The 16502-nt window shown below is 36.8% G+C and overlaps 1 protein-coding gene across 1 annotated transcript in view; it reads right to left on the minus strand.

The window, feature by feature from the left end:
* The window catches only part of CYP59 (cyclophilin 59), a 44589-nt gene extending 29478 nt beyond the window's left edge, over nt 1–15111 (minus strand). The window contains exons 1-3 of the mRNA XM_089981185.1: nt 15001–15111; nt 11191–11295; nt 10763–10880 (exon numbers count right to left, since the gene is read on the minus strand). Coding sequence (XP_089837311.1) covers nt 10763–10880; nt 11191–11295; nt 15001–15098 — 321 coding nt within the window. The 5' untranslated portion in view covers nt 15099–15111. The remainder of the gene's footprint in view (nt 1–10762; nt 10881–11190; nt 11296–15000) is intronic.
* Between the last annotated feature and the right edge of the window lie 1391 nt (nt 15112–16502).

Genomic DNA, 16502 nt, shown 5'->3' on the forward strand with positions numbered 1-16502 from the left:
GAGAGCTCTCAAGAGTGAAGAATACAAGAGGGGGGCACCCCTATATATACAAAAAGAAAGGGAGAGAAGGGTGGCCTTATGGCCTAAAAAGAAGTGCCACAAAGGGGCTCCCCATGGAGTCGTTGAGAGCCCCCATCGACTCAATGGTGGGGCCCCTTATGTGGGTAAAAAACAAAAGAAAAAAAGAATGTGCAAAATAAATACAAAAAAAGGGGAAAATAACAAGTACTCCTATCGGGTACTTGTGAAATGACTAAAATACCCCTATTGGGTATATTAGACAATATATATATATATAAACATATATATATAGATTATGTAATGAAAAGAGGCGGAAGCACCAATAGAGCAAAAGTCACTCCTTAAAAGTGACTACAAGAGCCAAGAACACAAACACCAAATGTGCACACACAAAACTCACAAATATAGGAAATGACTTAAAGTCATAAGTTGGATTTATTGAAGAAAGGAAGAGAAGGGTGTAAAAACCCATACATTTACAAGGGGGAACCTCCTCTTTAAATAGAGGAGGGAAGCACTAAAGAGGACCCATAAAGAGGGCTCCCTTCTAGTCGTTGGGAGCCCCAACAGTCATAAATATGACTGTTGGGGCCCCAACGACTAGATGGGTGGGGCCCCTTTATGATTCCAAAAAGCAAAAAGAAGAAATAAAAAAGAAAAAAGGGAAAAAGAGAAAAAAGTGAAAAATAAAAAGGTACATTTGGGAATCACCAAAATACCCCTATCGGGTTTTTGGTTTATACAAAACAGAAAAAGAAAATATAATTATGTATATATACATATATACGTATATATACTTATATATATACTAATGTATATATATATATATATAAGTATATGTATATATATATTTATATATACATAATTTAACACGCCCCCTCAAACTTTACGGGGAGAAGACCAAAAGTTTGCCAAGAAGAAACATGAATCGTGGAGTTGGGAGCGCCTTGGTGAAGAAGTCAGCTAGTTGAAACTCTGAAGTGACATATGGCAATGTGATGGTTCCTTTGAGATATTCGTCTCGAACATAATGACAATCAATTTCGATATGCTTGGTCCGCTCATGAAAAGTGTGATTGCTGGCAATGTATATCGCACTCTTGTTATCACAACAGAGCTTGGTGGGAGTGGAAATGATGACGCCCATGTCACTAAGAAGATTTCTGAGCCACACAATCTCCATAGTTGTCATTGCCATAGCTCGATATTCAGCTTCAGTAGATGATAAAGAGACCTTCTGCTGCTTCTTGCATCTCCACGAGATGAGAGATTCACCTAAAAAAATGCAAAGACCCGTAATTGAGATCCGATCATTGGGATTTCCTCCCCAGTCAGCATCAGTAAAAGCAGTTAATTCAAGAGATGAAGAAGAGGATAAGAAGAGTCCCTTGGAGATGGTATTTTTGATATATCGCACAATTCTCATTACGGCCGCCATATGAACCGTAGTAGGAGCGTGCTGAAATTGGCTCGCTGCATGAACCGCATGAGCTATATCAGGACGTGTGATGGATAGATAGGTGAGGGATCCAATTAATTGGCGGTAGGGGGTTGGATCTTCAAGAGGAACACCATCTTCAAGTCTTAGTTTCGCATTGATAACTTCAGGGGTCTCAACTTTCTTTTCATCAGATATTCCTGACTTGGTACAAATGTCAGCAGCTAACTTCATTTGAGATAAGATGTACCCTCGTGCTGAATAGGCCACTTTAATTCCTAAAAAATATCTCAAATAACCAAGGTCAGACATATCAAAAGTATCTTTTAATATAGACTTAACATCATTTACTCCCTTTTTGTCATTCCCAGTGATGATCATATCATCAACATACAGTAGAAGCATAATAATGGAGTCACCTGTTCTTTTGACAAAAAGAGCAGTGTCAGTATAACAAGAAGAAAAACCTAAATTGATTAATACAGTACTAAACCTGTCATACCAAGCTTTAGGAGCTTGCTTAAGTCCATATAAAGCCTTTTTTAATTTTAAAACTTTTCCATTTAAATTCATACCTGGAGGTGGTTCCATATAAACTTCTTCATTTAAATTACCATTCAAGAAAGCATTTTTAACATCAAGTTGAAAGATTGGCCATTTTTTGACAGAAGCTATAGCAATAAGGGCTCGAACACTAGTCATTCGAGCAACCGGGGCAAAAGTTTCATCATAGTCTACCCCATACTCTTCGGCATACCCTTTGGCTACCAACCTAGCCTTATATCTTTCCAATGAACCATCACTCTTAGTTTTTACTTTAAACACCCATCTACATCCAATGGGTTTCTTGCCATTGGGAGGATCAATGACTTCGCAAGTTTGTGCCTTTTTAAGGGCATTAAGTTCAAGCTCCATAGCTTCATTCCAATGATCATATTGTTTAGCATCATTGTAATGTGATGGTTCATGAAATGAGTGAAGAGCAAGAAGACATGCTCGATAATTAGGGGGAAAAGAGTCATAAGAAACAAATCTATTTGGAATCTTAGGAATGCGATTTGATCTTCTTTGAGAGGTTTCTTCTATCGACTCATTTTGAGAAAATCTTTCAAGGGCACATGGAAGATTTCTTTCATTCCTTCTAGAGTAGACTTGTATTTGTCTTGAAGCATTCTCTTCTAAGTTTTGATCATTATTTGGATGTTCAACAAGATCTTCAAGAGGTTCATTAAGATCAATATGATCATCTACGATGTTTTCTTGAGGTAACAAGTCAAATAAAAAGGAATAGTCAATATTTTCATTTGGTTGATGCGAAAAACCATTTTCTTCTTCGAGGAATGTGACATCTTTTGAGATATAAAGTTTATTATTAAGGATGTCAAAACATCGATATCCTTTTTGTTTTTCGCCATATCCCAAAAAAATACATTCAATAGCTCTAGGAGAAAGTTTATCATTTTTGCGAGTTAAAACAAAGCATTTACATCCAAAAATTCTTAATCTTTTATAATCGGGAGACATATTATAAAGTTTTTCAAATGGAGAAAGATTTTTCAAAGAGGATGAAGGGATTCTATTGATGAGATATGTTGAAGTTAGAACCGCTTCGGCCCAAAAGGATTTTGGGATTTTTTTTTAAATCAATAATGTTCTTGTAGTTTCTATTATGTGCCTATGCTTTCTTTCCGCAAGACCATTTTGTTGCTGAGTGTTGGGACAAGAACGTTTATGACAAATTCCATTTTCTTTTAAGTAAGTTTGAAAATCATTAGACATATATTCACCTCCCGAATCGGACCTAAGAATAGATAGATTTCCCAAAAATTGATTTTTAACCATAGCATGAAATTCTTTAAAGAACGAGAAGACTTCAGATTTGCGACTTAAGAAGTATATCCATGTAAATCTAGTGAAGTCATCAATAAATACCACATAATACGAAAAGCCTCCTTTAGATAAAATAGGGGAAGATCCCCACACATCGGAATGAACAAGTTCAAATGGCCGAGTGGCAAAATAACTTCTTTGAGGAAACGGAATAGCTTTAGATTTCCCAAAAATGCAATCTTTACAAGTCATGTGATTGTCTTTACAAGTATTGTTCAAAAAGGGGAAAAGAGACATTTTTACAAAATTTGGATGACCAAGTCTCTCATGCCAAATTCCAATACTTTTATCTTTAACAAGATTGCAAGATGACTTAGATGGAAGCGTCAAAAAGTCCATAAAATAGAGATCACCCCTTCTATGGCCTTGCCCAATCAGCTTCCCTGACTGGAGATCCTGCACGATGCAATTTTTAGGTGAGAAAGAGACTTGGCATCCATGGTCGGTGATTTGGGAAACGGAAAAAAGGTTTAAATTAATTTTTGGAACAACTCTTACTTTAGGAACAAAGAAATTTTGAGAATTTTTGAAGTCAAGTGTTCCAATACTTTCAATTTTTAAAGACGTTCCATCGGTCGTTGAGACATAGGAGGACATAGGTTCGGAAAAAACATTGGAAAGAGAGTTTTTATGAGATGTCATATAGAAAGAAGCACCAGAGTCTAGTATCCACATACCTGGAGGTGATGAAGAGTAGGCGATGGCGGCTCCGGATGTTGAAGGAGAAGACTTGAGAAGGTGTTGGAGAACTTCGGAGATATGATTAAGAGTTTCTTTGATATCTCCTTCTTTGGTACTTTCTTCCTTCTTTGGAGAATTTTCTCCAACCGCGGCAACCTTTCCTTTAAGCTTAGGACAAACCGGTCTAATGTGTCCCGGTTCATTACAATAGTGGCATATGATTCCTTTTCTAGGCCCATTGATATTTTTGTTAAAGTGGGGAGGTCTATATGCTTTAACATTAGAACCGGGCCTATTAACGGCCAAAACCTCATCATTCCTAATGCTCAAGCCAAGTCGAGTTTCTTCTTGACATACCTCGGCAAGAGCATCTTCAATAGGTAGGGCTTTGCTTCTATGGAGAAGAGATGCCCTCACTTGTTCAAATTCCGGGCGAAGTCCATGAAGGAATTGAAAAAAGTGCTCATTTTCAATTTGTTCCCTTCTTAGTTCAATGTCTTGTGGAGCAACCCATTTGGGCTCAAGAAGGGCAAGCTCATCCCAAAGAGGAGTTAGAGAGCTAAAATAGTCCCGGACACTCATATCCATTTGTTTGGTGGAACGAATTTTTTCTTGGCAAAAGAATTGCCGAGCAAGATCTTTTTGGGTATACATACCCTTAAGAAAAAACCAAGCCTCATTGGCTCTTCTAAACTTGGCAATATTGGCACAATTTTTAAGATCTACGTTGTTCATAAACCATGCCAAGATTTTGGCATGGTTACTTTCCCAATCCTCGATTTTGGATTGATGTTCATTAATGGCTTTGATGCGCTCATCGCCATCTAAAGCCTTTTCAACTTCATTTTCAATTTTGGTAAGAACAAGAGAGGGTTCGGGAGTAGTCCCCATAACAAAACCCAAAAGTTTCTTACCTCTTAGATGATTTTCCATAGCGGAGGCCCACATGAGATAGTTGGACCCATTTAGCTTGAAAGAGAGCTCCACTTTAGAGTCACGTTCCATCGGCACCAAATATACTTCCTTTCTTCAAAACTTTAAGATTCACGCTTTCCAAGATGTCAAAAGAGAAGCCCAATCACCAACCGAGCTTTGATACCATGTAATGAAAAGAGGCGGAAGCACCAATAGAGCAAAAGTCACTCCTTAAGAGTGACTACAAGAGCCAAGAACACAAACACCAAATGTGCACACACAAAACTCACAAATATAGGAAATGACTTAAAGTCATAAGTTGGATTTATTGAAGAAAGGAAGAGAAGGGTGTAAAAACCCATACATTTACAAGGGGGAACCTCCTCTTTAAATAGAGGAGGGAAGCACTAAAGAGGACCCATAAAGGGGGCTCCCTTCTAGTCGTTGGGAGCCCCAACGATCATAAATATGACTGTTGGGGCCCCAACGACTAGATGGGTGGGGCCCCTTTATGATTCCAAAAAGCAAAAAGAAGAAATAAAAAAGAAAAAAGAAAAAAGGGAAAAAGAGAAAAAAGTGAAAAATAAAAAGGTACATTTGGGAATCACCAAAATACCCCTATCGGGTTTTTGGTTTATACAAAACAGAAAAAGAAAATATAATTATGTATATATACATATATACGTATATATACTTATATATATATATACTAATGTATATATATATATAAGTATATGTATATATATATATATATATTTATATATACATAATTTAACAATTACATGTATTTTAACACCCTCCCTCAAGCTTTACGGGGATATAACCGAAAGCTTGTTAAGGAGAAACAAAAAACGAGGAGCAGCAAGGGCTTTAGTGAAGAAGTCCGCCAACTGGTACTCGGATGTGACGTAAGGTAGTGCTATGGTTCCTCTTAGGTATTCATCACGTACGTAATGGCAGTCCATCTCGATGTGCTTAGTACGCTCATGGAATGTGTGATTGCTTGCAATGTAAATTGCGCTTTTGTTGTCACAATACATCTTTGAAGGAATAGAGATGACAATGCCCATATCACTGAGGAGACTTCTTAGCCATACAAGTTCCATGGTTGTAGTGGCCATAGCACGATATTCCGCTTCCGTTGAGGACAAGGATACTTTGTGTTGCTTCTTGCATCTCCAAGAAATCATAGAGTCACCTAAGAAAACACAAAAACCCATAGTTGAGACTCTGTCATTGGGATTTCCTCCCCAATCAGCATCAGTATAAGCAATTAAATCAAGTGATGAAGAGGAGGAAAGAAAAACTCCCTTAGTTATGGTGTTTTTAATGTATCTGACAATCCTTAAGACCGCACTCATGTGCACGGTTGTAGGTGCATGTTGAAACTGACTGACAGAGTTGACGGCATGAGCTATGTCTGGCCGAGTGATGGATAAGTAGGTTAGAGACCCAACAAGTTGACGGTAGGGAGTAGGATCCTCGAGAGGTGTTCCATCTTCCAATCTTAACTTTGCATTGATGACTTCAGGGGTTTCTGTCTTCTTATCATCGGAGATACCAGACTTGGAACAAATGTCAGCAGCAAGTTTCATCTGAGAGAGAATGTACCCTCGAGGAGAGTACGCCACTTCAATTCCTAAAAAGTATCTTAAGAAACTAAGGTCAGACATGTCAAAATTTTCTTTTAAAACTTTCTTAATATCATTAATTCATTGCTCATCACTTCCAGTGATGATCATATCATCAACATAAAGTAGTAGAATAACTACTAAAGACCCTGCACTTTTCACAAACAAAGCAGTGTCAGTATAACATGAACGAAAATTCAAACTTGTCATTACATTACTAAATCTATCATGCCAAGCCTTTGGAGCTTGTTTCAAACCATATAATGCCTTTTTAAGTTTGAGAATTTTATTTTTACCAATACATACTCCTGGTGGAGGATCCATGTAAACCTCTTCATTTAATTCACCATTTAGGAATGCATTCTTAACATCTAGTTGATAGATAGGTCATTTTTTAACTGACGCAACGGCGATAAGAGTCCTAACACTAGTCATCCTAGCTACGGGTGCGAAAGTTTGTTCATAGTCTATACATATTCTTGAGTGTATCCTTTTGCTACTAATCGGGCTTTATAGCGTTCTAATGAACCATCACTTTTAGTTTTAATTTTAAAGACCCATCTACATCCAATCGATCTCTTTCCAGTGGGTAATGAAGTTATTTCCCAAGTTTATGCCTTTTCAAGGGCACTAAGCTTTAAGTTCATGGCTTCAACCCATTGGAGAATGTTTTTGGCTTCATTATAATGTTAAGGTTCATGAAATGAGTATAACGCAATTAGACACGCTCTATACCTTGGAGTTAGAGACTCATAGGAAACAAACCTATTAGGAGGATTGAAGATTCGGCCGGATCTCCTTAAGGAGGTTTCTTCTGTGTTGGACCCTTGAGAGTATTTTTCTAAGGCTCTCATTTGAGCTTGTTGACCACGCCTAACATAGGTTTGGATTGGTCTATCACTTTCATTTTCAACATTGTTAAGAAGAATATCCTCTAGGTCATTTAAAGACTCATTAGAGATTTCCTCTTCTTGAGGAGTCTCATCTTCTTGAGAGAGAAGATCAAATAAGAAAGCATATTCACTTTCGTCAATATCTTTAGTTTTCATAAAACCATTTTCATTTTCCAAAAAAGGTTACATCTTTGGATACATAGAGTTTGTTATTTTTCAAGTCAAAACATCTAAAACCCTTTTGATTTTCTCCATATCCTAAGAAAACGCATTCAATAGCTTTAGGAGATAATTTGTCTCTTTTATGTGTAAGGACAAAACATTTACACCCGAAAATTCTTAATCTATTGAAATCGGGTGTTCTTTTAAATAGTTTTTCATATGAAGATGTATTTTGTAAGGATGAAGATATCATTCTATTTATTAAGTCAGTTGAGGTTAAGGCGGCTTCGGCCCAAAAACTCTTTGGAATTTCCTTGGAAATAAGGAGTGTCCTATTGGTTTCCATGATGTGTCTATGTTTTCTTTCGGCTAAACAATTTTGTTGAGGAGTCCTAGGACACGATCTTTGATGACAAATGTCATTTATTTCTAAATAACTTTGAAATTCATTTGATAGATATTCTCCACCCGAATCGGATCTAAGAGTAGAGATGTTACTTGAAAATTGATTTTTGACTATCATATGAAATTTCTTGAAGAAGTCAAAGACTTCAGATTTTAAATTGAGAAAGTAGATCCACGCATACCTAGTGTAGTCATCAATGAAAGTAACGTAATAGGAGTATCCTCCCTTAGACATGACCGGAAAAGGACCCCAAACGTCCGAATGGACTAACTCAAACGGTCTTTTGGACACAAAAGTTCGATTTGGAAAAGGAGTGAATTTCATTTTGCCAAAAATACAACTCTTGCAAACAAAATGTTTATCGTTACAAAATTTCTTTCCAAATGGAAAGGAGTACATTTTTTAGAAACTTGGATGTCAAAGTCTTTGATGTCAAATTTCAATATTTTTATCTTGGACATGGTTACAAAAAGATTTAGTTGAAAGTTTCAAGTTGCTCATATAATAGAGATCTCCCCTCCTATGGTCTTACCCAATCTGCTTCCCAGACTGGAGATCCTGTATAGAGCAATCCTTAGTTGAGAAGGAGATTTCACATCCATGATCACATATTTGAGCAACAGAGAAGAGATTTAAATTAAGTTGAGATACCACTCTCACGTTTGGCACAAAGAAATCTTTAGAAAAATTTAAAGTTCCAAAACTTTTTACTTGTAAAGATGTACCATTGACAGTTGAAACATAGGAGTTTTTAGAGTTATTACATAAATCGGAAAGCTCATTTTCAAGAGGAGTCATATGAAAGGAAGCTCCAGAATCAAGGATCCAAGAAGACATACCTGGAGGAGAGGAAGAAGTTATGGCGGCACCCGAGGTTGATGGTATCTTGAGTAGAGTTTGTAGTGCTTCCGATAGTTGAGCAAGAGAAAAAGACTCCTTCACTTTGATAGTTTCCTCCTTCTTTTGAGTAGTTTCTTGAACGGAGGCAACCTTATTTTTAGGTGCTTCATTCAACTTAGGGTAATTAAGTCTTATATGACCCGGTTCTTGGCAATGATGGCAAATGGCTTTTCTATAGTTGCCATTATAATTATTTTGCATTCCCAAAGTGTGGAGGCTTATAGGCTTTTACATGGTTGTCGGGTTTAGATACGGCCAAAACGTCATCTCCTCCTTTAATCATGCCAAGACGAGTTTCTTCTTGGCATATTTCGGCTATGGCATCTTCCAAGGGAAGAGGCTTAGATCTATAAAGAAGGGAAGATCTAACTTGTTCATATTCGGGCCTAAGCCCATGTAGAAATTGAAAAAAATATTTTTTTCCATTTGTTCTCTTCTTAGTTCCACATCCACACTAGAAACCCACTTTGGTTCTAGTAAAGATAGCTCATCCCATAAGGGTCCAAGAGTGCTAAAGTAATCCCTTACACTCATTTCTCCTTGCTTGATAGTCCGGATTTTTTCTTGGAGGAAGAATTGACGAGCAAGGTCTTTTTGAGTAAACATACTTTTCATAAAGAACCATGCTTCATTAGTCATCCGAAATTTAGCAATGTTGGCGCAAATTTTGAACTCCACATTGTTCATGAACCAAGCAAGAATCTTCGCATGCTTACTTTCCCAATCTTCCACTTTAGATTGGTGATCTTCAATGGCCTTCATGTGGGCATTTCCTTCAAGAGCTTTTTCTTGATCACCATCCATCTTGGTGAGTTTGAGTTGTGGTTCCGGAATGGTATCCATAACGTATCCCCAAAGTTTTTTACCTTTGAGGTTGTTTTCCATGGCGGCGGCCCACATCATGTAGTTGGAGCCATTAAGCTTGAAGGAGAGATCAATTTTTTGTTCCCCTTCCATTTAATGTCTCACAAGAAGACAAACAAAGAGAGATACAAAAAGAAAACAATATATAACTACTCAACTAGCTATATTAAGAATCAAGAGCATACACAAGGCTCTGATACCATGTAATGAGATATGCAGAAAAACAAAGAGTGCGATAAGCACTTACAACATCCACCAATGAACAAACAAAAGGGATAACACCCAAATCCACAAAGAGACAACACAACATAAAAATATAAATGTCTCTTATTGAAAAGAGAAAGAGCTCTCAAGAGTGAAGAATACAAGAGGGGGGCACCCCTATATATACAAAAAGAAAGGGAGAGAGGGGTAGCCTTATGGCCTAAAAAGAAGTGCCACAAAGGGGCTCCCCATGGAGTCGTTGGGGGCCCCATCGGCTCAATGGTGGGGCCCCTTATGTGGGTAAAAAACAAAAAGAAAAAAAGAATGTGCAAAATAAATACAAAAAAAGGGGAAAATAACAAGTACCCCTATCGGGTACTTGTGAAATGACTAAAATACCCCTATTGGGTATATTAGACAATATATATATATATAAACATATATATATATATAGATTACATGTATTTTAACAAATGTGTCTTAAGATAATTATTTTTGTAGACACCAATCACATCCATAAGCTATCTTGAAGAGCCGATTAATATGTCAAAATCAAATGATGAAACAATCCAGTTAAAGTAGTGGCACAATAAACTAAATTCATGGGCAAACATATTGAAAGATAAGGAAAGACACACTGTAAAGAAAACAAGAATACCAGGCTAAAACTCTTTTATTACCACAGGCAGGTTTTAAACATGCGTTGAGACAAACAGATCCTGGGAACAACATCATACTGCAGGAAAAATAAGCAGACCTGAGAAGCATTGAGATTCTCTCCAGCACTCGCCATAGAAACTGTTCCTTTCTTGGAATGCTTTAAATCAGGATGGATCTCGTCACTGAAGAATCGAGCTTGTTCACCATAAAGGAATCTGAGAATTAAAGGTTAGGCAACCAGAACACAACATTGAACTCCAGACAGAACCATAAGAAAAGAAAGAAATGTTTTCTTTTAATGAGCTGATTTAAAAACAGCTTCATATCATTAATAGACATTTTCAGTTGCTAATTTGTGTTCATAAGGTGGTTCTCCTTGTCAATTTTGTCAGTGGAGTGGATCAGTTGATTTGGCTTTTCTTAATATGATCAGAGTCCAAGGGACTAAGTTACGAAAATAGTTCATGTGAGCCCTCCAAAACCTTAAATGCAACATAAATAAAAATTCAAAAGTGTGCTCCTTACTTGTAGATGGAATCACCTCCAGTGCTCTTTCCAGATGGATCACCTGTTTGAGCAGTAAAATCCTTCTGGACTGTATGGAATAGACAGCCATTGTAATATTTGATCCTGCTTTGCACAAACAAATGAGAAACATGATGATCAAAATTAAACCAAAAGTATCAAGGGCTAATTCTGGCCCTAGACTAAAAAGGGCATATGAAATCGATACAAAATTTTTCACAGTTCTAACAAAAGCAGTGGGTACATTTTATTTGTGTATGCACATGCTTCCACCCTATGAATTGAGCAGTAATTGACAAGATAAGGTACCAAATATAAGTGGCCCTTGTTAAAACAAAGAGAATGCATGTACTTGAAAAAATTGGTTAATGTCACCTGCCAGTATATTGGAAGTTATACATCATCTCATGGTTCTAGAATATTTTAACATCTAGCTGCATCACATGTAAATGCAAACTACAAATGCATTTGCACAACTACATCAAGCTTTTAGTGTCCCAAAAATTCGAGAGGTAGCAGTTTGGTTTTCAGGGTAGAGATGGGCATATCTCTCCAAATTGTGTATTACTAACTCTAACATAATTAGCTTATCAGACTAGAGCTTGGACTCAGGTGGGAAAATTCCCAACTGAATGCAACCCAGTGGGACTTTTCCCTGATAGAATATAACTATTACCTATATACTGCTTGGATTTCCCACTGATCTCTGACAATAAAAAATCTACATTTAGGTTCACGAAACTCATAATCGATCCAAGCGATTGGATAACCGGACATAGAACAGGTTCACTCAACCCATATGAATAGATTAGTAGTAACCTATATCCGACCCAAAAACATAAACTTCATATCCCAAGGCATGAAGGAATTTTTTTCTTTAATGCATAATTCATTAAAAATGTTAATAATCGGATTCATGTGACAGCTTTTTCTATCTTTCCATCTTGTGAAACTTTTCAGAATCATCAATACATTTATGTGATAGCACAATATGATGAATTTGGGTTTTTGTGCAGACCCAAAGTTCATAGTCTTTTGTCATATGGTAAGGAATCAGTATGGGCTGATAGCGCCTGTTACCTGGTTCCATTCATTTAAGAGTAATGGGGAAATTTGGTTAACCACCTTTAACTATTTAGGAACCTCAACTACAATTTTAAATATGAAATTCCAAGTGCCTATCTTATGTTTTGATATTTTTTCTTTTCAGTTAGGCAACTATATATTTCTTTTAATAACCCTGTTGGGTTCGGACCCGAGACCCTTGGTTATGATAGCGCGACCTACCTATCAAGCTATCTCATTCGAAACACTTATGTGAGAATATTTTGATGTTTGCTTAACTAACTTTGAAATCCCTGACAAAGCATATAGATTAGATTTTGGACTTCTAACCATTTATTTTGAAAACTTCTATTTCTAATTTATTAATTCAAATGATCAATGTCATCAAATAATACCCAAAATATCAGTCTCAGCAATATCTCAACAAGGCAACTTCTTGAAATATTACAGTTTTCCTACCTGAAAAACCCTGCCATCCTGAAAACTATGGGTGTGTTCACTTATTTCTCATTTGATTTCAAATCACATGTGATTCCACTCATGTAATTCAAAATCACAAGGTGGAGAATGTGACCTGGAATCACATGAAAAGTGAGCCAAATGTGATTTCAAATCTCACTGCCCCATTTTTTAAAGTTTGTTTGCACAAAAGAAATGGGGCAAATGAGAATCATTCTCTTACCATTGTGAGATAACAATTACCATTTAAGGCCAAACAAGCAAACATGCCCCAGGTATAAAAACAGAAAAAAAAAACAGAGTTCAGAATAACATCTTACAAAAGCTCAAAGATAACGCAGAGGAGTTTCCAGAAATAAAAAAGATAAGATAAGATAAAATACTCCAAATATAGAGATTATGAAAATAAAATTGTTACAGAAATACCGTGATAATTTTGTGATATATTACAAACATAATGAGGACATTCTAAATTGCTCAAATTTTGAACAAATCATGACATTTTCCTTTCACTCACTTTTCTACTATATCGTGGCATTTCAAAACATTGACAATGTCTACAGCTATGTTTTGAACTTCTGTGCATCAGCTTATCTTAAATCTGTTATCATTAGTTTTTTTAATAAAGGTCCTCATTTCCTTTTTGAACTTACTTGTCGAGTCCTAATTTAGCAATATCATCCACATCTAGAAATACCATTATCTCCTCAAAATATCCTGAAGTATGCCATTTAGTATTTATCTCCTTAAATCAAGGGATTCTAATTTTTAATTGCATTATTGACACCTTATCCATTTATCATAAAACATCATTATCTCTAGTCGAATCACCATTTCTTTAATCATAACTTTCATTTATTACTTTAAATCATGGAAACACACATGTCATAATCGAGTCTCATCCTTCATTTCGCACCAGCATAAGTTCGTCTTCATCTTCATTCTCTTAGTCTATCCTCACTTATTTCCATTTTGTTTGGCATGCATCTGTACTCAACTTGACATTTGGTAGAAGAGTTTGAAAACAAGAGATGAAGAAGAAGAAAGCAAAAGTTGAGCTTATACGATCCATTTTTCTCTCACATCTTATACCCAAAAAGGTGATGACTCCACTTTCACGAGGGAAGAAAACCTCATCATAACATCATCTGTTCCACTCTATGTCACCCATGGAGCACTCCATATCGAAGTACTCTTAAGATATCAAGAAAATCAATCTCATTAACAAACCAGGGCACAATGTCTACCTCTCCAAAGGCCAAATAGTCATGGTAAAATATATCAACACTTCCCCAGTCCTTCAAATGCACGTTAGCCTGCATCAAGTGGTAATTCTAACCCAATCACCAAGCAAGTGAAACCACTGACTAACACAACTAGCAAGTGGAGGTCAAACCCAAGCATGAACTAAATATCTGTCGGTCTTCCTAAACTTAGATAAGATAACGGATCCCCCTGTGCTAAAACGATCAGGTCTCAAACATGGCAATCAAAATTCTAGTTGTTACCATAGTTTCCGATCTGGTTATTCTCTTTGGTGCTTCTTTCCACCTAAGAATAATGCTGCCCTTCACCCTTTCACTCAGAAGGTTGGTCGCATTGTCTAAGACTCTAAGTCAGTTTTTCAACACTAACTACTTTATAAAATATGGCATTGATCTGTTGTAGCCCTAGAGAAGATAATCCAGCATTTCATCATAAACCGACTTTGATGTCCCAACTATCACAACCAGGACTACAAATAAACGCCCTAATATAGCCGAGCTGCCTTATACGGCTAGATGTAAATCGGGATAGAACCACCGTATACTGCAATGCAACTTTTATTTCAAGATTCCACTCCCCATTCCAATGCTTCAAAGCCACCTCTACACTCCACCTTGTGCTTTATATAATGCAAATAGGCAATTGGTATTCTCTACTTCCTCACATTCCTATTCCATTCGTGCTCGACCATTCTATTTTCTTTTCTTTTTTTAACTCATATTCAACAGACACACTCGGTCACATTAAAAGTTTCAAGAAGCATTAAAAATCCAAGTCCTCAAATTTGTGTAAAGAGCTAAACAACGTCTATTCCACTGAAAATTATTACTACAATTCGAAACAAAACCACACTCACGCATGACAAACAACACAAAAACGGCTCACAACCAACGCTTTATTTGCACAAATTCAATTGACCCATATGAGGCATCGAATTGTAAGCCCCCAACAATGACTAGACCATCAGAATACCAACAGGCAAAGACCCAAATGAGTATACTCAGAGAGAGAGATGATTACTTGCACAGCTTGAGGAAGTTCTTGGTGGTCAAAGGGCAGCGGTCAGTGTGCAAATCGATGACGATGTCTCCCAAACTCGTCACCACCAACACCGACATCTTCCACCGACCCTTTTCTCCACCCTCAGCTTCGACCCGATCAGAGAGAGAGAGAGAGAGAATCGTAGGTCGGTTGATTTTTGCCTTTCCCCAGTCCATGTTTGGTTTTGTATCAGGGGATGTCAACGGGTCGGGTTTGGTTCGGACATAGGTAGAACCAAATCTAGACCTAATTTGGGTTCAGACCCGATTTATATATATATATATATATATATATATATATATATATATATATATATATATATATATATATATATATATATATATATATATATATATATATATGCGTGTGTACATGTGTCGGATTCTAGTAATTGGATTTGGATCTTGAAAAGATCCAAATTTAGATCTGAATCTCAAAATCCAAAATGATTTTAGATACGAGTGTGGACCGATGCACTTAAGACTAGATCCAACATGGATCCAGAATTTAATGATATAAAATAAGGTGAAAGTAGTATTGGATATAAAATTTAATACATAAAATTGATTTCATGATTTATGAAATATTTACATAGTATATACTTAGAGATATACATTAACTAATAAAGAATGTTAGTAAAGACCCATGACCCAACGTTAAAGAGTTAAGACATTAAAGAGTGGGATGTCCTCTCGGAGACCCCACTTAAACTAAGAAAAGATAAAAATAATAATAAAATATTAAATAAATAAGTGAAGCAATCGTGGACACATTTTTTCTTTATGAGTAGGGGTTACACTTAAGAGAAAGAGGTAATCGTACCCACTATAAGAGAAACCATACTCGGATCCTGTAAGGTTTCCATGAGCCAAACCCGAACCATACCCGGTAAAATAATATTTTTTATCTTTTTTACACTAAAAATTGTGGATCTTAGTAGAAACTCGGGTTGGGCATGAGTCTGATGAAATTTCACAAACCATATCTGACTCCATATATTAATCAGACCCTTAGGGTTCAACCCATATTCTAATCAGACCTTATTTATCACCAAACCCTAACCCTATAGGGTATGGTACACATCGGGTCATAGTCAAATCTGACCCATTGACACCCCTATTAAAACTTAATCACCTCAAGGTTCAAATTTCGGTCAGACCTTGGTATAAGCAATGTAGGTTCTATTTCGACCTACAACAATCAAACGTGTTGATTGCCTCCATGCTTTATTAAGATCTAAATTTACATATAACAATTAAATCAAACTTGGATGCATACCTAAGGGTGGGCAATAGGTCAGACGGCCCGATGGGCCAAGCCGACCCGGTCCGCCATGGGCCTGGTTTGGGCCAAGATTTTATGTTCGGGCCTGTTAGGTACGGTGTTGAAACCCGACCCGTTATATACGTTGGTCGGGCTCGGGCCCAAGCCAGCTCGCGAGCTACTGGGCCGGCCTGATGAGCCTGTTATTTATTATTTGT

The sequence above is a fragment of the Nuphar pumila genome, chromosome 11, assembly GCF_984573655.1.
Source record: "Nuphar pumila chromosome 11, dmNupPumi1.hap1.1, whole genome shotgun sequence".
NCBI classification, from domain to species: Eukaryota; Viridiplantae; Streptophyta; class Magnoliopsida; order Nymphaeales; family Nymphaeaceae; genus Nuphar; species Nuphar pumila.